General features: G+C 40.1%; 1 protein-coding gene across 3 annotated transcripts in view; it reads left to right on the forward strand.

Moving 5' to 3' along the window:
• AK9 (adenylate kinase 9) overlaps positions 1-21,883 on the forward strand; it is a 234,122-nt gene that overhangs the window by 161,078 nt on the left and 51,161 nt on the right. For 2 of the 3 annotated variants that reach the window (XM_069726227.1, XM_069726229.1), the window contains 6 exons: positions 5,684-5,818; positions 9,331-9,537; positions 10,047-10,180; positions 11,672-11,884; positions 14,127-14,399; positions 14,547-14,668. In XM_069726227.1, the coding sequence (XP_069582328.1) occupies positions 5,684-5,818; positions 9,331-9,537; positions 10,047-10,180; positions 11,672-11,884; positions 14,127-14,399; positions 14,547-14,668 (1,084 nt within the window). The remainder of the gene's footprint in view (positions 1-5,683; positions 5,819-9,330; positions 9,538-10,046; positions 10,181-11,671; positions 11,885-14,126; positions 14,400-14,546; positions 14,669-21,883) is intronic. The other variant, XM_069726228.1, reaches the window with a different exon arrangement.

Here is a 21,883-nt window from a genome sequence, read left to right on the forward strand (position 1 = left end):
GGAGAGTCCTAAAAAAGTAAAGGACTTTGGGTAGGATGAAAGATTTAACAGTCATTACTCTACCAAACAAGGAGAGGTCTGACTGCTTCAAGTATGAAGTGTCATCGGAAACTGTCCCGTGCCAAAAAAGCCCCTTTAAAGTTGGAAATTTTGGTTATGTTAATTAGATTTAACACCCTTCTTGTCCCATCAGATGCCTGACATCCTTTAGTGAAGCCAATTTGGTCATCCAACAGTAGGTAGGGGAGAATGTTCATTAAACAGTCAGCAAGAATTTTGGAGTAGATTTTGATATCATTATTAATAAGTGATATTGGTCTATAATTCTGTATCCTCCCAGAGTCTCCCCTGGCCTTCGGGATCATAATAATTACAGCTTCCAACATCGCTTTGGGGAAAGCACTCTTTGCCAAATCAAAAACAGAAGCTAGGTGTAGAACAAGAATTTTTGAAAAAGATTTGAAATATTCATTAGAAAAGCCATTTGGCACAGGTGCTTTTTGCACCTTTAGTTTGTTGATTATGTCTACAATTTCTTTTTCTGAAAATGGACTGGTAATATACTCTAGGTCTATCTGGTTTATTTTTAGGAGGTTAATGCCTGCCAAGAAGGTGTTGATGGAATTTGGATAGACGGTAGGAGTTGAGGGGTCATCTTTTAAGTTGTAAAGGTTACTAAAAAATTCTTCAAAAGATTTTACTATGTCCTTTGGATGAGTCTTGGTTTCGCCCAAGAGGGAGGTGATTTTGTATATTCTTCTGTTTACTCTCTTTTTCAGTTTTGCCATCATGTATTTAGTCAGTTTATTTAAGGAGGAGTAGGCTTTAAACTTAGAAGTTTTGATAATCTTTTTGTATTCTTGGGTAATTTCTGATCTCAAATCTGGTCTGAGCTTCATAATCTCTGCCTGGATAGTGGAAGACGGGGTACTTGGATTAATTTGTTGGTCTTCTTTTTCACTGATTTGGGCCTGTAAGGTAGTAATTCTTTCTCTATTCTTTTTTTTTGTATCTTGAAGATAACTGTATAAGGTCACCTCTAAGAACTGCTTTATGCACATTCCACAGTGTGAATACGTCTATTCCAACAGATGAGTTTTCTTTAAAATTGTTGTTTATAAGATTCTTTATTTCCAATTTACAGTTAGGTCCATATATATTTGGACAGAGATAACCTTTTCTAATTTTGGTTATAGACATTACCACAATGAATTTTAAACAAAACAATTCAGATGCAGTTGGAGTTCAGACTTTCAGCTTTCATTTGAGGGTATCCACATTAAAATTGGATGAAGGGTTTAGGAGCTTCAGCTCCTTAACATGTGCCACCCTGTTTTTAAAGGGACCAAAAGTAATTGGACAGATGAAATAATTTTAAATAAAATGTTCATTTTTAGTACTTCGTTAAAACCCTTTGTTGGCAATGACTGCTTGAAGTCTTGAACTCCTGTTTCCTCCTTTTTGATGCTCTGCCAGGCCTTCACTGCGGTGGTTTTCAGTTGCTGTTTGTTTGTGGGCCTTTCTGTCTGAAGTTTAGTCTTAACAAGTGAAATGCATGCTCAATTGGGTTGAGATCAGGTGGCTGACTTGGCCATTCAAGAATATTCCACTTCTTTGCTTTAATAAACTACTGGGTTGCTTTGGCTTTATGTTTTGGGTCATTGTCCATCTGTAGTATGAAACGACGACCAATCAGTTTGGCTGCATTTGGCTGGATCTGAGCACACAGTATTGCTCTGACCCAGTGCCACTGGCAGCCATGAATGCCCAAGCCATCACACTGCCTCCTCCGTGTTTTACAGATGATGTGGTATGCTTTGGATCATGAGCTGTACCATGCCTTCGCCATACTTTTCTCTTTCCATCATTCTGGTAGAGGTTGATCTTGGTTTCATCTGTCCAAAGAATGTTCTTCCAGAACTGTGCTGGCTTTTTTTAGATTTTTTTTTTTTAGCAAAGTCCAGTCTAGCCTTTTTATTCTTGATGCTTATGAGTGGCTTGCACCGTGCAGTGAACCCTCTGTATTTACTTTCATGCAGTCTTCTCTTTATGGTAGATTTGCATATTGATACGCCGACCTCCTGGAGAGTGTTGTTCACTTGGTTGGCTGTTGTAAATGGGTTTCTCGTCACCATGGAGATTATTCTGCGATCATCCACCACTGTTGTCTTCCGTGGGCGCCCAGGTTTTTTTGCATTGATGAGTTCACTAGTAGGTTTTTGCCACTCCTAATATTGTAGCAATTTCTTGGATGGGTTTTTTCTGTTTTCGCAGCTTAAGGATGGCTTTTTTCACCTGCATGGAGAGCTCTTTTTACCGCATGTTTACTTCACAGCAAAACCTTCCAAATGCAAGCGCCACACCTCAAATCAACTCCAGGCCTTTTATCTGCTTAATTGAGAATGACATAACGAAGGGATTGCCCACACCTGTCCATGAAATAGCCTTGGAGTCAATTGTCCAATTACTTTTGGTCCATTTAAAAACAGGGTGGCACATGTTAAGGAGCTGAAACTCCTAAACCCTTGATCCAATTTTAATGTGGATACCCTCAAATGAAAGCTGAAAGTCTGAACTCCAACTGCATCTGAAATGTTTTGTTTAAAATTCATTGTGGTAATGTCTATAACAAATTAGAAAAATGTTGTCTCTCTCCAAATATATATGGACCTAACTGTATATTCTGGGATTTTAAATAATGTTGGGTTATTTTTCCATAAACGTGTATGTACTGGGGAAAGGCCCAAGTGAAACTCTGCTAACACGGGTGTGTGGTCAGAGACTGTTTTTTTTCAGGAATTCTATGCTTTTAAATTTGGTTATGGTAAATATATTTGTAAGAACAAGTCAGTATGAGAGGACGTTTTATGTACATCCGAGTAATGGGAGTAGTCAGGGGATGAAGCATTTAAGCAACGGAAGGTATCGTATAGTTCGTTCTGAACTAACCAATTTTTCAACGCTGGTGCCTTGCAGCGAACTGAAGAGGAGGAATATAAGGTACTGTCAGGCACCATGTTGAAATCCCCTAATATTACAAGATCGCCAGACTTGAGTTGTTGTTTTTTTTTTATTTATTCAGGAATGAAATGTGTCTCGTATTTGGGACATAAACATTCACTACTGTGCAAACCATGTTATTTAGTGAGCATATGAGAATGTGGTATCTTCCCATAGGGTCTGTTATCTCTTTGATCAACTGGAATGGGACAGTGTTGCTTACCATTGTAATGACTCCCGCTCTTTTTGTGGCGCTCAACGATTTAAACACGTGAGGGAACTTCTTGTGTTGGAAGACTGGTTGGTGGTCCATTGCCATCTTTACCACCTGCAAACATACAAGATCAGCATGGGTGTGGTTAATCTCTTTCCATATAAAAAAATCTCTTATTGGGGCTGTTAATACCCCTAACGTATGATAAAATTTTCATTAGCAAATGACTAACAGTGAATTAACAATCAACAAAAAAAAAACAGAGAAAGTAGAAAATAGTAAGGTTCAATAGGCCTTTGAGTTTATGCCTAAACACACAACAGGAGTTCTCCTGGAAGAATCTAAATTAATTGGTGTCTCACCTGTTTGTGGGGAAAAAAAGCAAGACAATTGTGGCTAAGATCCCACCAAGACATCAATAATCAGAGTTCTTTTGAGATTATAACAGCTCAAAATTTGGACCTCTTGCTGGCTTTATATGTCGCTTGTAAGATATCTCGGTGGGAGCTCAAAGCACTTGCCTCCTACATAACAAGTGCCTCAAGCCACGCCGCCCGAGTTTCGTCAGTTTCAACAGTTTTCCTCAACTGAAAAAAAATAGTTTTTTCCAATTTCAAACAGATGGGATCTAAGTGCTTTCTGATTTTTTATTTTACAGACCCAGAGATTTGCATTGGCTAGTTTGCTGCAACACTCGGATCAATATCAGAAAAGTCTCTGTGTTTTGTTCAGATTCCTCAAGTGTGAACTATCCCATAGACTATCATAAAAACTAGTGCTATTCTTAAAAATCATGGACAGCATTCACTTGAGAAAAACTGGCATCTGAATCAACACAGAGTCAACAGTCACACGTTCAGTATTTGGTCAGTATTTTCCATCAGTATTTTTTCGCCAAAACCAGAAGTGGGTGATAAATCCAGAAGTGGTGCATATGTTTCTATTACACATTTCCTGATTGTTCTGCTCCAGGTTTTGGATTACACATCCTGACCCAATATTGAATGTGTGAATGTGGCCTTAATCTGAGTATAGTGTACACTCAAGACTCTTTTAAAATACCATTTTGCAGTGATCTGATTAATGGAAAGTGGCAGCGGTTCAGGACCCCGCTGTGCAATCAGCAGCAATAGCATTGGGGGTGGTCTTGCAGACCAAAAACTAAAAGTTCACAAAGTGGATAACATTTGGCTGCATGCACTTGTACCACTATTATTAGACAATCGAACCACATTAATATCATTTTTCCAGCTTCTCCACTTAAGTTGTTGTTGAAATTTTCACTGAATACCAAGGTTATGTGCAAGATCTTTCCGTTTTATCACCTGCACGGTTTTATTTGTGGCCACTTTTGTACCCTAGCACAGTATTTGTGTGCCTTCATTTTCACATTTCTACCCCTTTATGGCATGTGTGTCTACAGTAGCATGGCTCTTTTTAGTATTGTTTATTAAAAGTTATGTTTTATTGGTACTCTCATTGCTTGACATGTAGTAAATATACCATGAGAGGGTTTTGTGGTCATTAGCACTGGCGATCACATCTAGCTGACACTACATTTTCACTGAACTAAACGAATATTTTGACCATTAGTCACTGGTCTAAAGTCTGTATGCTCCACTTTTTTGCAGTTGTATGCATTTACTTTTTTAGCTCTTTAGCGTACTGTGTGTACTACCACTGCACATCTGATTGCGCTATACACCTCCTAATGATGTTAACCCAACGGCCTCAACAACGCATGCTCATTCAGATGGGTCTCCACTCCACTTTACATCATTACAAGAGAGTTACATTCAGTATTTGGTCAGTATTTTCCATCAGTATCTGTAAGCCAAAACCAGGAGTGGGTGATAAATCCAGAAGTGGTGACGTGTTTTTATTATACTTTTTCTCTGACTGTTCCACTCCTGGTTTTGGCGTACACATCCTGATGTAAAATACTGGCTAAATACTGGATGTGGCCTAAAGGTCCATGTACACCTTAGTTGTCAGCCTAATGCACATTTATGCTTCCAATTTAGCTATGCACTTGCCCGCTCAGCCATGTTTATTGAGGAGAGAGGAGTAAGGAGGTTCCGGACACCTCGGATGACGGTTTACCTTCCCAGCGAAGTAATGTAATATTATCCGCTTCTTCTCCTTCGTGATCCATCATGGGAGAATCGGAAGGCCATTATACACAATGGATGGCCTGCAGGTTCGGCCAGCATTAGTGTAATATGTGTCGTCAGCCTTAGATTATGGAATAAGCAGTATCCTCCAGACTGATTGGATTTTTATGTCCATCCCGTTGCCTTCTATTGGGTAATATTTTTTTCATTCTTTACTATATGCTGCACTCATTGTAGTTGTACTCAAAACAGTATATAACATCATTTATTATGTCTTCCGGACTGTAATGTGACCGGAATGGGTCTACATTGAGTTTCCATATCAATGCTATACTTACATGTCTTTACCTTACAGATACAGAGGAGGAAGGCGCAGTGGATGTTGACCAAACTCTTCCTCTAGAAACAGCTTCACCAGAGCAAATATTGACAGCCAGTATACCGGAGTCAGAAATACAGTCGCACATTGAGCAGCCGGAGCCACAACAAGGTTACTTCATATATTATTCACATTAAAATCATCAATAATTATCTTATTAGTAATGTCTTATGCAGGATTCTAGATTAATTATTTTTCTTTCTGAACCCATCATGATATGAACACAGCCTATCAACCCTATAAAAAAGGCTTGTCCTTTTTTACATGTGCTGCCGTTCTTACGCATTTGCACCCACATTCTGGCTGTATTTTCTTTTATTTAGAATTTTCTTCTAAAAGGAAAAAAACTCTCTAGTGCCACTTATAGATAACTAATGCCATTGTAAATCTCTGCAACCAACATTAGGACTTTCCAAGAGCTTTATTTCTAGTCAGAGGGATTTTCCATCACTTTGACCGTAGGCTAGGCCATAAATAGCAGATCTCTAAAGGTCCAATACTAGCACCACTGCTTTGTCTCACTGTTTATTGGAAAAATCTGTGATGTTTCACCTTGTACACTGTTTTCATATAGCCAATGCTTCGGCAAACAACTGATCAACCACTGTGCTGGTATTGGACCCCCACTGATCTGATTTTAATGACCTGTCTGATGCACAGGTCATCAATACCAAAGTGGTGGAAAAATTCTATTGGTTAATCTTAAAGGTGTTTTGTAGGACTTAAACATTGATGGCCTCTCCTTGTAATAGCACATCAATGATGATCAGATCAGTGAGCGTCCAACAATGAGATGATGAAAGCGACCATGTGCTTCTTTACCAGGTGCAGGTCCTCCAAACATTTGCTAATGTTCATGAGACTTCAGGAATCTCAATCACTTTGCTTGGACAGTAAAATACTGTGTTTTTTTTATAAGGGGAGATGTCATCACTAAATTCCTCAGAATTCTGGCTCGATTCATACCATTCATTCATCTATACTGATTAATGTAATAGTGTCCAGAATATATAGAAAATGGCACTTCAAGCAAATCACTCAACCCAATTTCGGACTAATATGAAATCACTTACCGAACGAAGAGGACCATTAATAACACAAATCTTTATTTACTACGAGACAAAAACAACATTCAAAAATAAAATAAATGAAGAGTGAATATGGTAGCAGAGTGCCCAATAGGGTGGCATGACCAATTTGTCCTGTGGAAATAATGTAATATACAGTATATATTCAATAAAATTTAAATATTGTATATGACCAAGGATGTAAAGTAAATGAATTGTACTTAATAAATCAGTGATAACTACACATGAGAAGGATGTTGCCAAGGAACAGGGATTTAATCCTGACGGACTTTGAACAGACAAAGTTCAATGTATCAAATAGAGGTATGAAGTGTTACTGCTGTTCAAAAGCTGCCATGATGAAAGCAGACACGTGTAGAGCTATGCAGTAAAAAAAGGCTATAGGCCAAATGGTGTTTTATTAAACAAGTTAAGTAACTGATAGCAAATAACCATTAAACCTGTTACCTTAGTGAAAAGCCAGGTATTACATACAGGAGGGACCAGACGTACCTCCCTTTATACCGACGCACGTTTCGCAATTTCGCCCCCGGAAAAAGCTGAATTGCAAAACGTGCTCTTTGTGTGGTTATCACTGATGTATATAGTACAATTCATTTACTTCACATCCTTGGTCATTATATATTGAATATATACAGTTAGGGCCAGAAATATTTGGACAGTGACACAAGTTTTGTTATTTTAGCTGTTTACAAAAACATGTTCAGAAATAAAATTATATATGTAATATGGGCTGAAAGTGCACACTCCCAGCTGCAATATGATAGTTTCCACATCCAAATCGGAGAAAGGGTTTAGGAATCATAGCTCTGTAATGCATAGCGTCCTCTTTTTCAAGGGACCAAAAGTAATTGGACAATGGACTCTAAGGGCTGCAATTAACTCTGAAGGCGTCTCCCTCATTAACCTGTAATCAATGAAGTAGTTAAAAGGTCAGGGGTGGATTCCAGGTGTGTGGTTTTGCATTTGGAAGCTGTTGCTGTGAGCAGACAACATGCGGTCAAAGGAACTCTCAATTGAGGTGAAGCAGAACATCCTGAGGCTGAAAAAAAAGAAAAAATCCATCAGAGAGATAGCAGACATGCTTGGAGTAGCAAAATCAACAGTTGGGTACATTCTGAGAAAAAAGGAATTGACTGGTGAGCTTGGGAACTCAAAAAGGCCTGGGCGTCCACGGATGACAACAGTGGTGGATGATCGCCGCATACTTAATTTGGTGAAGAAGAAACCGTTCACAACATCAACTGAAGTCCAGAACACTCTCAGTGAAGTAGGTGTATCTGTCTCTAAGTCAACAGTAAAGAGAAAACTCCATGACAGTAAATACAAAGGGTTCACATCTAGATGCAAACCATTTATCAATAACAAAAATAGACAGGCCAGAGTTAAATTTGCAGAAAAACACCTCAAGAAGCCAGCTCAGTTCTGGAAAAGTATTCTATGGACAGATGAGACAAAGATCAACCTGTACCAGAATGATGGGAAGAAAAAATTTTGGAGAAGAAAGGGAACGGCACATGATCCAAGGCACACCACATTCTCTGTAAAACATGGTGGAGGCAACGTGATGGCATGGGCATGCATGGCTTTCAATGGCACTGGGTCACTTGTGTTTATTGCTGACATAAGAGCAGAAAAGAGTAGCCGGATGAATTCTAAAGTGTACCGGGATATACTTTCAGCCCAGATTCAGCCAAATGCTGCAAAGTTGATTGGACGGCGCTTCATAGTACAGATGGACAATGACCCCAAGCATACAGCCAAAGCTACCCAGGAGTTCATGAGTGCCAAAAAGTGGAACATTCTGCAATGGCCAAGTCAATCTCCAGATCTAAACCCAATTGAGCATGCATTTCACTTGCTCAAAGCCAGACTTAAGACGGAAAGACCCACAAACAAGCAAGACCTGAAGGCTGCGGCTGTAAAGGCCTGGCAAAGCATTAAGAAGGAGGAAACCCAGCGTTTGGTGATGTCCATGGGTTCCAGACTTAAGGCAGTGATTGCCTCCAAAGGATTTGCAGCAAAATATTGAAAATAAAAATATTTTTTTTGGGTTATGTTTATTTGTCCAATTACTTTTGACCTCCTAAAATGTGGAGTGTTTGTAAAGAAATGTGTACAATTCCTACATTTTCTATCAGATATTTTTGTTCAACCCTTCAAATTAAACGTTACAATCTGCACTTGAATTCTGTTGTAGAGGTTTCATTTCAAATCCAATGTGGTGGCATGCAGAGCCCAACTCGCAAAAATTGTGTCACTGTCCAAATATTTCTGGCCCTAACTGTATATAAGACATAATTTCCAAAGGACGAATTGATCACACCTCCTAGTAGACACTCTGCTACCATATTCACTCTGCATTTATTTTACTTTTTAATGTTGTTTTTATCCTTGTATTTAATAAAGATTTGTGTTATTAATGGTCCTCTTCGTTTGGCTGTGATTTTATGTTTGTCTGAAATTGGGTTGAGTCATGCATTTATATTGGTTGCTGCATGTAAATGACAATATATGATTTATTTTTCCTCCCAGAAATTGTTTTACCTGCAGTTCCTGATGGAGGATATCCAGATGTGCCAGAGATAGAACCATTGAAGCAGCTGATAAACACATTTAGTGAAGAGTGGCAATTGTTGGAGCCAGTGTTCGCTGACACAACCGCAGTCACTGTCGCTTTCCTGGAGGTAGCTGATAAATCACCCGAAATGCTTCTACAAGAGGCCGTGACATCTATGGAAAGTGAGTTTGTCAACTAAGAAAGATAAACCTGAATACTTAGACATATACGTCATTCCAAACATAGAAAGTGGGATGGACAGTTCCAAAAAGTGATGTCTAGGTGAAAGAGTCAGAGCATCACAAAAAGGGCCAGCTTGTAGAGTGTTTCATGTTTGCAGTGGCTAGTACATAACAAAAGTGGTCAACAGACGGACACTCTGGGAACTGACGACAGGGTCATGGATGCCAACTCATTGCTTGTGGGGACCAAAGGCTAGCTATTTAGCCCAGTCCCACAGAACATAGAAAGGTTTAGAACACAATCACACAGTGCATGGCAGCTCACAGTGTCCATGCTGACTCCTGCCCACCACGTAGAGTGCCGACATCGTGAATAGAGCAGAGGTATACATGCCTGACTGCTACACCATTCAGACAGGGCTCTGCAGAGATTTGGAGTTGATGGGGTCTCAGCGGTGTGATCCCCAGTGATATATTTATCTATTAAAATAATTATGGTGTTACCACAGGACCATTTCAATATCAGGGATGGGAAATAACATCCCAGGACATAGATGATGAAGCAGAAGACATACAGGCAGAGCTGGATGCTGAAGAGGAAGAAGAGGAACATGAAGAAGATGAAGGGGAGGAGGTAGAAGAAGTAAATGTCCTTTGAATAAATAGTCTATGTTGCATAGTTGCAGTTTGTTGTTCAGGCTGAAAGCTGGAATTATTTCAATATCCAGCGGTGTAAGCTGGATTTATTCTATAAAAGAAATCAGTCATCTGGCTTCTTTCAATCAAACGTCCATTATTAGCGATATGCCTAGTCTTTTGCTGTTGGATTTCTTCTCCTTGTAATGGGATCAGTACAAAATGACAGCCTAACATTGTAAAATATTTAGAATTGAGAGTCCTCAGTGTTTGATGCCTTTTAATGGCTAACTGAAAAGATGGTAACAAATTGCAAGTTTTCGAGACTACACAGGCCTCTTCATCAGGCACAAACTAATAGAAATTCTGAAGAATCACATATTTATGCACAACACAGCACAGAAATAATGGCATAGATGAGACAGGTGACGTGAATCAGAACTACCAGTATGTGAGTGATAAACAGTTATGTCCATAAATATTGGAACAGTTCATAGATAAGGAGTGTGAATGTTTTATTGTCCTCTGATTGAGGTCTGGTTCTGTGTTGTGATGCCCCCACACGGTCTGAGGGGCAAATTCCTTAATTGATGTAAAAAGACATAAATCCTCATCTATGAACTGTTCCAATATTTATGGACATAACTGTTTATCACTCTCACATAATGGTAGTTCAGCTTCACGTCACCTATCTTATCTATGGCATTATTTCTGGGCTGTATTGTGCATAAACATGTGATTCTTCAGAATTAGCTTTAGTCTTTGCCTGATGAAGGGACCTGAGCAGTCTCGAAAACTTGCAATTTGTTACCATCTTTTCAGTTAGCCATTAGAAGGTATCAACCACTAAGGACCCATAATTCTAAATATTTTTCTATCCCCTGGCTAACACGGTACCAGGATATATACGGTATCTTTCCTGTAGCCTAGCTTTGTGAATTTTATACCCTCTCTGTCCGTCCTTCATTTTAATATAGGTCAATTTACATAAGCAAATAATCTATCAGATTTAAATTGTAATGACAGGGTGAATGTAAATGGTTGTCATTGATCATGCAATTATTTATGCCAGTGTAAAAATTATTTTTTTTGAATGAAAGCTGAACTTTTTACCCAACATGACAGTTAGATTCTACTCCTACCCTACCATCAACCCTCTACTAATATTACATAGCGATCTAGAACTTGGTCAAAGAAAGCCAGTATATTGCTATGACTTTTAACCCTGATGTTCATTTTTTTCCTGGGTCCTGATGCATTTTTTTTCAGCAAGTTGAACAATTTGGCTAATGATATGTTAGATAATGAATGTTGTAGGTTGCTATTGTTTCATTGTTCCCTTTTGATGGTACATGTATTATCTACTTTCTATCCAGAAATATTGATAGATTACAATCCCTACAAATAGTCAATAACAGGAGTATAGGAGTATTTCTTATGTACCGTATATATTTTATTGCTTTTATCACTATAAAAGCAGGCCATTTTCTTTTTTTAGGATGAGGATGTTACAAATGAAAAAAAGAAACATTACGGAGACTCTAAGCACTTCTGCCCAGTCGCTTTAAAAGATAACCGTATACTTCACCCAGGACAAGTGGATTATGCAGCAATATACAGAGAGAAGACTTACTACTGCTCCAGTCCTGAAGCAAGAAAGAAGTTTCTAGCGAATCCGCAGTGTTATGTTGCTGATGAAGAACCATTACAAGTAGTGTTTTTATAGCTGTTTAAAACTTGGGAAGGGAAATTATTGCAAATGATGTAAAAAACTCCAACTACAGTAATGTAACTGCGTCTTCAGAATCTGTGACAGCTGCTTCAGTAGTTAGGGACAACACAACTTTTTGTTACATTAGACTTTTTGATAGCTGACACAATAAGAGGAAACATGGTGGTCTCTTTCCCGATGAAGCATGCTATACATTTATCAACATGGTTCATGCAAGTTCAGCCCATGAAAACAGAAAAGTGGCAAAAACTTTAATTAAAAGAGTAACAAAGGTTACAGCTATCAAGATTTACCTTTCAGAAAAGCAGAGGAAGGACTTCCTAAATACGTCTTGATAGAGTTTTTTTTTTCATAAATGTGGTTTCTAAACCAGACAAGCCGTTTAATGTATTGCAACACTAGTCTGATCTGCATAGTTCCCAAGATCTGACATAGCAGGATATTGCAATGTTGATGCATTGTGGAGCTGCACAGTGGCTCCAAGTCTGCCACGTAGCCAAGCCTGTTAAAGAAAAGCTGGTAGCAATAAACCTGGCACTCGGGATAGTTTGAATGTATAACAGAATTATTTGGCAATCCACAAATTAACGTTTCGGTCTGTTTAGATCTTCATCAGAACTGATTGCCGTGTGGGAACTGTCAGAGAACAGTGCAGACAAGGGTGATCCGAATTCGCCCGCTAAATAAATCTGTTATACTTTCAAACGATCCTGAGTGCCAGGTTTATTGCTACTATTGGATTACAGGTTGGAACCCTAACTAGGCACCAGGGTTGCTCAACCAGGTGTGCCGTATACCTCTTTTGTACATGTTAAAGAAAAGCTGTCACTTGCTTACAAAATTTAAGTTAAATACCTTTTAAAAATCCCTGAGCACCTCTTACTTTGCTGAACTTTTGTGTCCTGCCCTGTGTCACTCCATTGCAGAGATATTAACTTTTGTGGCTTTTGGAGCGCACTATGTGAATTCTCTGATTTGCAGTCCAACTGGTCTTTTCTTCTAAACCTTTTCGGTAGGCAGGCGTTTTCACCCTTCCCTCTGAGATGCTTCCAATCACAGCTCAGCAGCTGATCTAGTAGTCTAACAGACTTAAGCTGTGATTGCCAGCATATGGGGAGAGGGGTGAAAGCAATTGCCCCCAGAGAAGAAACACCTTGAAGAAACACCTAGTTAATAAACAGTAATTTATTTCTATAGCGCCAACATATTCCGCAGCACTTTACATTTTAGAGGGGACTTGTACAGACAATAAAAGACATTGTAGAATAACAATAATCACATAAATCAACAGACACCAAAAGGAGAGAGGGCCATGCTCACAATCTTACAATCTAGGAAGAAATAAGGGAGACACAAAAGGTGGATGGTAAAAGTTGCTTTCATTGTATGTTCCAGCCGCCAATGTATGAAATCTGGTGTTCATGTAAAGCTGCATGAACCAGAAACCAACTAATATGTGTAAAAGTACAGACACAGAGGGCTATTAAATGCATAAAGGGTGTGAGAACAGATGATACAAGGGTCCTGGTTTTGAAGAAAAATTTGAATGGGCAACACAGGGATAGCTAGATAAATATGTTGAGGTGGTAGGCCAGTTTGAAGAAATACCTTTTTAGGGCACACCTAAAACTGTGGGTATTGGGGATTAATCGGATTGTCCTAGGTAGTGCATTCCAAAGAATTGGCATGCGAGTCTTGGAGACGAGAGTGGGAAGTTCGGATTATTGTGGCTGTTAATTGTAGGTCATTAGCAGAACAGAGGGCACTGGTAGGGTGGTAGACAGACGAGGGAGGAGATGTAGGGTGGTGCTGAGCCGTGGAGTGCTTTGTGGGTGACATAGATAAGTTTATATTGAACTCTGGAGTGGATGGGTAACTAGTGCAATGACTGGCACAGGGTAGAGGCATCGGTGTAACGGTTGGTGAGGAATATGATCCAGTTGGACTGCAATCAGAGAATTCACATATTCCGCTCCAAAAGCAACAACTGTGAATATCTCTGCAATGGAGTGACGCAGTGCATAATCGAAAAAAAAGAGGCAGAGTTAGGGAATTTCATGGATTTATACAATGTATATAACTACCTTTTGGGAATGAGTGACAAGTTCTCTTTAAACCCTGCTTATTAGACTGCTGGTCGGTCTAATACTGAGTAGTCACCTCTTAGAATTTCTGTTGGATACAATGTTGAATGATAATGGATGCAGCTTTCAAATTGCAGGCTCCACCTTTGAGGATACTTTTGATTGGTACCAGTGGTTCTGGGAAGACAGTTAATTCAAGATGGCTAGCAGACAAACTGGGCATGTTCCATATTCAGTTCAAAGAGCGCCTTCAGGAAATCATGTTGTCTAAGCTGGAGAAAAAGATTGGACCTCAGTTTGAAGAAGAAGAAGATGAAGATGAGGGCAATTCAGAAGAGGAAGCCATGCTGCTTGGATTGGAAAATAGGGACACAGATGAAAACAGAAAAGAAAAGAGCATTGAGCCAAAGGTGAATATGTGTGATTGCCATTTTCTGACTGTGTACTGAAGGTGAAATTGTATATATTTTTGTATTGAAGAACTGAAATAAATTAACTTTTTGGTGATATTCTAATTTTGTGAGAAACACCAGTACATTGATGTTTTTTTCTTATAGGAAGAAGTGGTATTAAGTGTAGAAGAAGAAGCAGTCAAGTCATATTTAGCAGACAATGAGCCTCTACCTACAGAAGTTCTGGACCAGCATGTGTTGGAATGGTGGACCAAGGAACCTTTTCAGTAATTATACATTTATGAAAATCTCAGGGGTAAACTTGCTGGCTGTTTGGGTGCCATGTAACCTAAACAGTAATGTGGAACATTCTCTCTTTCTTTGTACTTGCTTATTCTGAGAAAAATGTGGTTTTGACTTTGTGTGATTTATTATTCCAGTGCACAATAAATTTGGCACAATTTTTGTATGCTATTCCAGTACACCTTCCACCTTATCTATCTCAGACTAGACTATGATCTGATTCATCATTGCTGTTTTTCCACTTTTCTGGAGTAATTTTCTCTGTTTCATTGACTTTAGTATGTGTGCCTTATAATCTATAACGTTTGTGCCACTTTTTAAGTTTTCATCAGTAAATTTTCTTATTTAGATGTTTTAGAAAGATTCATAAACTTTTATGTCACATTTTATTTACGATTCTCACTCCATTCCTTGCTGCAGTTGTTTTCAATATTTGGTGCACTTTCTGTGACTTTTTAAGGTATTTGCAACTTTTGCTGCTAAAAAGTCACACAAACTGGTTAAAGACAATAATAAGGATTTTTTTTTTGTGTAAATATATTTTTATTAAAGAGAAGAGAATTTTACAAGAAAAACAGTAGTTAAAAACTACGACAATGAGCAAAGTACTTTTTCTTATAATATACAATTCGAGAAGAGTAACACAAAAAACACTCGTTCACAAACCTTGCATAAATCTTACATAAAAGAGAGAAAAGAAAAAAAAAGAAAAAAGAAAAATTAGAGGGAGTAAACCCTCTAGAATGACTACGGTAACTTTAACTTATAAGCAACAACTCCTTGCCCCCGCAACAGGCGAGGACTTTCAAAACCGTAAATAAAAGAAAGCATACCTAAAATCAGTTCGCCCATGTCCCCAAGAGCAAGACATGCACGCAAATAGTATCATTATAATTATAAAAGTAACTGGTAAATCATGGTACAGACCTATCACACCGAACTGGTGGAAGGAGAACAGCTCACCCAGGGGGGAGATAGAAAGAGGAGGAAATAGAGGGGGGAGCCCAAGTAGGTGGTGCTCAAGAAAAGAAATATAAAATGAGAATACGAAAAGAAAAATAGCTTAGTAATCAACTGTAGAATAGACAGGCATATCAGGTAAACAGGTCAGGGAAACGAGCAGAATCTTTAAATAAAATCCATTCAGTCCAGATGCCTAAAAAGGAGACCCTTGTCTGTGAAAGGTCTGCATCAATTTCCTCCAACCTAAAGATGGTTTCAAATTCTGAAAACCACTCCACAACATCGGGGGGAACCGGGTCTCGCCATCGGCGGGGGATTACCGTCCTAGCAGCCGCTAGGCAAAACTTAAGGATGTCCTTTTTTTGGGATCCCACCGAACCGGGAATCATGGAGAGCAATGCTATCTCCGGAGTACCGGTGATGTGCTTGCCTGTGATCAAACCATAATTTCGGAACACTTGGTCCCAGAATGTTCTAATCAAGGGGCAGCCCCACCAGATATGCAAAAGGGAGCCAATGCCATTTCCACACCTCCAGCAGCAGTTTGAAATTGAGGGAGAAAATTTGTGTAACCTGTCAGGAGTGAGGTACCACCTATATTGCAGTTTATACCCCTTCTCCGAGGCCTCACTGGAACTCGGGAGTTTATGGTTCATCAGGAAGCAACGCTCCCATTCCTCATCTGACAACGTCCGCCCCAAATCCTTCTCCCAAGCAGACTGGAAATAGAGCCTTGTGTCAGAGTCAGGTGTTGAAAGAATTGAGTAGAGGGAAGAGATTCCCCTGCTCTGGGCGTCTCCACCGGCAAACAACAGTTCCAAGGGAGAGAGTCTACAGTGCGAACCCCTTGGCAAATTCAAAGAGGCCAGGAAGGACCGGACCTGCAAGTACTCCCACCAAAGAAGTTTAGTGGAGGGAGATTGGGTTTGGAGGGAACAGAGGGTGGGAATCTCGCCATGCTGTAAGATATCACCAACCCGTATGTCATCCTCGTATTTCCAACCCATGAAGGTTTTCCTGTGAATGCCCGGAGGAAATGCCGGGTTGCAAAAAATAGGTGTAAGAAGGCTGGCCCCAGAAGGAGCAGACCCCTTCACACCACTGCAGTGCCATGCCCTCATAGCCTCTGAGGTTAGGAAACAAAATCTCCCCCGTTGAAGAGCATATTGCTTTGGGATCCACTGAAGGTAATGAAGAGGCAAATCTGACCATTCTTGTTCCAACTCTACCCATTTTTTAAATTTAATTTTATATTTCCAGTCCAAGAGGCGAACTAATATGGCCGCCCTGCAATAGCTTCGGAGGTTGGGTAGGCCCACCCCACCAAACTGGCGTGGCCTAGATAAAACCTTGTAACTCACCCTTGGTGTTTTCCCCTTCCAGATAAAACGGGAAATCAAGGACTGTATTTTAATAAAAAACGATTTATGTGGCCAAATGGGAATCGCCTGAAAGATATATAGAAATCTCGGCAGGATATCCATCTTAACAACCTGAATTCTACCGAGCCACGACAGCCTCAATGGGCCGTAAGACTCCAGAAGGGATCCCACCTTGTTCAAAATGACCTGATGGTTCAAAGAAAATAATTGAAGAGGATCCGAGGTGAGGTTCACCCTGAGATATGAAATCTGATCCTGTTGCCATCTGACGGAGAAGGTCCGCTTCAAGGAAGCCACCACGGAAGAAGATAGAGAAATTTTAGGACCTCAGATTTGGAGTAATTAATCTTGAAGTTACTTAAATTCCCGAAGAATTCAAACTCCTTCATAAGCACTGGAAAAGAGACGACTGGGTTAGAGACGAAGAGGAGGATGTCGTCGGCAAATAGGGCCGTTTTATGGTTAGAGTTTCCAACCTGAATCCCTGAGATACTGTCATTAACTCGGATAGCTTTAGCCAAATGCTCAATAACTAAAACATATAATAGGGGCGACAACGGGCAGCCTTGTCTAGTAACGATCGGACAAAGATCCATTGACTCTAACACGAGCTGAGAGTTTTGAATGAATATAATGACATAATTTTCCCCAGGAAATTGGATTGTAAGCCAATGTGGGTCAGGGTTTCCCGTAGAAAGTCCCAATGGACTCTATCAAAGGCCTTTTCCGCGTCAATCGACAGAAGACAAAGAGGGGACTTTTGCATCTTGGTCCTCTCAATAAGGAGAAGAGACCTGATAATGCTGTCCCGCGCCTTCCGGCCCTTGACAAAGCCCACCTGATCAAGGTCGATAATAGATGGGAGAAGTCCCGACAATCTGTCAGCCAATACCTTAGCAAATAATTTTACAACGACGTTGATCAGGGAGATTGGCCTATAACTCCTGGCCAGCAGAGGATCTTTATTAGGCTTTGGCAGAACAGAAATATGAGCCTCTAGAGACTGGGGGGTAAAACTATTCTCCTCAGAAATCGCATTAAAGGTGAGGACCATTTGGGGAAGCAAGTCAGATAGAAGGGATTTATAGAATAAGGGAGTGAACCCATCCGGCCCAGGACATTTAGAGGTGGACGTGGATTTAACAGCTTCTGCCAGCTCCTCAGGGGTTACGTCCTTTTCCAGGACCGCCAAATCCGCCTCAGGGACGGGACCTTGATCCTATTCATATAAGATTTAATTTTATTTTTCAACGTGGTGGGATCCAAATCAGCGAACCTGCCCTTAATGTTGTACAGGGATTTATAGAACTTTTGAAAGACCTCCAGGATCTCCTCATTACTATGGACCAGTTGGCCCTTATCATTTTTGAGTGATGAGATAAGGGTGGGACCCAATCTGGAATGAAGCAGTCGTGCTAGAGGGCGACCACAAACATTAGCTCTTTTGTAGAAAAACCCTTTAGTTCTTTCCTTGTCACCCATAAACTGTCTATCCAGCAGGCCTTAAAGTTCAAGCCTTTTTGTAGTGAGCTCGACCAAAGTCTCAGAGGACCTCAAATTCTTATGCCTGCTTTCCAGGGTCTGAATTTGTGACAGCAAAGCGTCTATTTCCTCAGTCTGAAGTTTTTTGATTCTAGCCCCATGTTTGATTAAGGTGCCTCTCATGATGCACTTCAGTGCTTCCCATTTAATTGCCTGAGGTGTGGGATCTGACGCATGAGTATGGGCAAACGCTGCAATGTCAGATTTCAAATCCCTAAAACAGGTGGTGTCTGGTAAAAGGTTGCCATTCAATTTCCATTAGAATTTTTTCATAGCCAGCCCGGGTATCTCCAAGGATAGAAAAATAGGGCAATGATCCGACTAAACCATATTACCAATCTTGGCATCAGGTCTCCAAGATAAGACCCCCCTGCTGACCAGAAAAAGGTCCATTCTGCTGTAGGAGTTATGTGGAGAAGAAAAGAAAGTATAATCCTTACCTCTAGGATTGAGGATTCTCCAAACATCTATCAGATGTAGTTTAAGTAGAAATTTTTGTAGGGCTCTCACCTTTCTCAATGGGACCGCCCCCCGACCAGAGGAGGTATCTAGTTTGGGATCAAAGACAAAGTTAAAATCACCACCTATCACAAGCTGGCCCTCCGCAAATGAAGACCGTTTCAACAATAGGGACTTGCAGACCTTAGGCTGTTCCCGGTTCGGGAGATACCAGTTAACTAGGGTCAGGATCCGATCAGCAACTTTAACTTTCATAAAAATATAGCATAATAAGCATTTTTGATTTTGCACCAAATTCATGAACTTTATGCACCATTTTGAAGAACTTGGCCTAAAAAACATCAACGAATACACCAAGAGAAAAAAGAAAAGTGACCCATAACATTGCGGGTTATACACATAACATTGTGGGTTATAGTTAATTGAGTGACAAAATGTATAATTTGTGGAGAAAAGTTGAACTTGATGGACCCATGTAACTATATAACTATTGTGGTAGATCGTCTCACTCGACTGTACACTGAGGTAGACATGGGAACACTGCCACTTTAAGAACTTCCTTTGGTTTATTATGGGCAGCATAAACCAAGGTGTAGTAAAACAAATACAGCCTTCTGGGCAAGACAGAAAGACAAAACAAAACTGTAGCAGAAAGCACAGTCCTTCTGAGTGCAGGGTTCCTCCCTCTCTACTAGCAGAGCACACACAAACCACTTCTCTGCAGTGTTCTTGTCCAGACACTGAACCCTACTGCCTTTGGAGGCCAGCTACTTAAGCACCAGACCACACCCTGGGAAGGAGACAAGGTGAACATCCTCCCACCCACTCTATTGATGTCCACATAAAAGCCAGCCCAATATGCAAATAACGTAACCCCTCACAACACTTAGTGTGCTGGGTTTTATTTTATCCCTGACGCTATTAGGCATAGTGAAACATATCCACCCTCCAGCACTTTACCAGTGAATTTGTCACACTATATAACTATGACTTCAATAAATCGCAAGTTATGAATTGGGCTTACATGTATTTATTAAAATATTTTGGGCCACAAAATGTGCACCATGAGCTTTTTCATTAAATCAATAGATATGTACAGTTAGGGCCAGAAATATTTGGACAGTGACACAATTTTCGCGAGTTGGGCTCTGCATGCCACCACATTGGATTTGAAATTAAACCTCTACAACAGAATTCAAGTGCAGATTGTAACGTTTAATTTGAAGGGTTGAACAAAAATATCTGATAGAAAATGTAGGAATTGTACACATTTCTTTACAAACACTCCACATTTTAGGAGGTCAAAAGTAATTGGACAAATAAACATAACCCAAACAAAATATTTTTATTTTCAATATTTTGTTGCAAATCCTTTGGAGGCAATCACTGCCTTAAGTCTGGAACCCATGGACATCACCAAACGCTGGGTTTCCTCCTTCTTAATGCTTTGCCAGGCCTTTACAGCCGCAGCCTTCAGGTCTTGCTTGTTTGTGGGTCTTAAGTCTGGATTTGAGCAAGTGAAATGCATGCTCAATTGGGTTTAGATCTGGAGATTGACTTGGCCATTGCAGAATGTTCCACTTTTTGGCACTCATGAACTCCTGGGTAGCTTTGGATGTATGCTTGGGGTCATTGTCCATCTGTACTATGAAGCGCCGTCCAATCAACTTTGCAGCATTTGGCTGAATTTGGGCTGAAAGTATATCCCGGTACACTTCAGAATTCATCCGGCTACTCTTGTCTGCTCTTATGTCATCAATAAACACAAGTGACCCAGTGCCATTGAAAGCCATGCATGCCCATGCCATCACGTTGCCTCCACCATGTTTTACAGAGGATGTGGTGTGCCTTGGATCATGTGCCGTTCCCTTTCTTCTCCAAACTTTTTTCTTCCCATCATTCTGGTACAGGTTGATCTTTGTCTCATCTGTCCATAGAATACTTTTCCAGAACTGAGCTGGCTTCTTGAGGTGTTTTTCTGCAAATTTAACTCTGGCCTGTCTATTTTTGTTATTGATGAATGGTTTGCATCTAGATGTGAACCCTTTGTATTTACTGTCATGGAGTCTTCTCTTTACTGTTGACTTAGAGACAGATACACCTACTTCACTGAGAGTGTTCTGGACTTCAGTTGATGTTGTGAACGGGTTCTTCTTCACCAAATTAAGTATGCGGCGATCATCCACCACTGTTGTCATCCGTGGACGCCCAGGCCTTTTTGAGTTCCCAAGCTCACCAGTCAATTCCTTTTTTCTCAGAATGTACCCAACTGTTGATTTTGCTACTCCAAGCATGTCTGCTATCTCTCTGATGGATTTTTTCTTTTTTTTCAGCCTCAGGATGTTCTGCTTCACCTCAATTGAGAGTTCCTTTGACCGCATGTTGTCTCCTCACAGCAACAGCTTCCAAATGCAAAACCACACACCTGGAGTCCACCCCTGACCTTTTAACTACTTCATTAATTACAGGTTAACGAGGGAGATGCCTTCAGAGTTAATTGCAGCCCTTAGAGTCCATTGTCCAATTACTTTTGGTCCCTTGAAAAAGAGGACGCTATGCATTACAGAGCTATGATTCTTAAACCCTTTCTCCGATTTGAATGTGGAAACTATCATATTGCAGCTGGGAGTGTGCACTTTCAGCCCATATTACATATATAATTGTATTTCTGAACATGTTTTTGTAAACAGCTAAAATAACAAAACTTGTGTCACTGTCCAAATATTTCTGGCCCTAACTGTATATGAACTATAGTGTTAGTGTGCTAACATACTCTTCTATCACCGTCTTCTCCTGTATCCAGCGCCATTCCACTCCTCTTTTGAGTAATATCACCGCTCTTCAGACTATCTG

Source organism: Ranitomeya imitator, chromosome 5 (assembly GCF_032444005.1).
Source record: "Ranitomeya imitator isolate aRanImi1 chromosome 5, aRanImi1.pri, whole genome shotgun sequence".
Classification (NCBI taxonomy): Eukaryota; Metazoa; Chordata; class Amphibia; order Anura; family Dendrobatidae; genus Ranitomeya; species Ranitomeya imitator.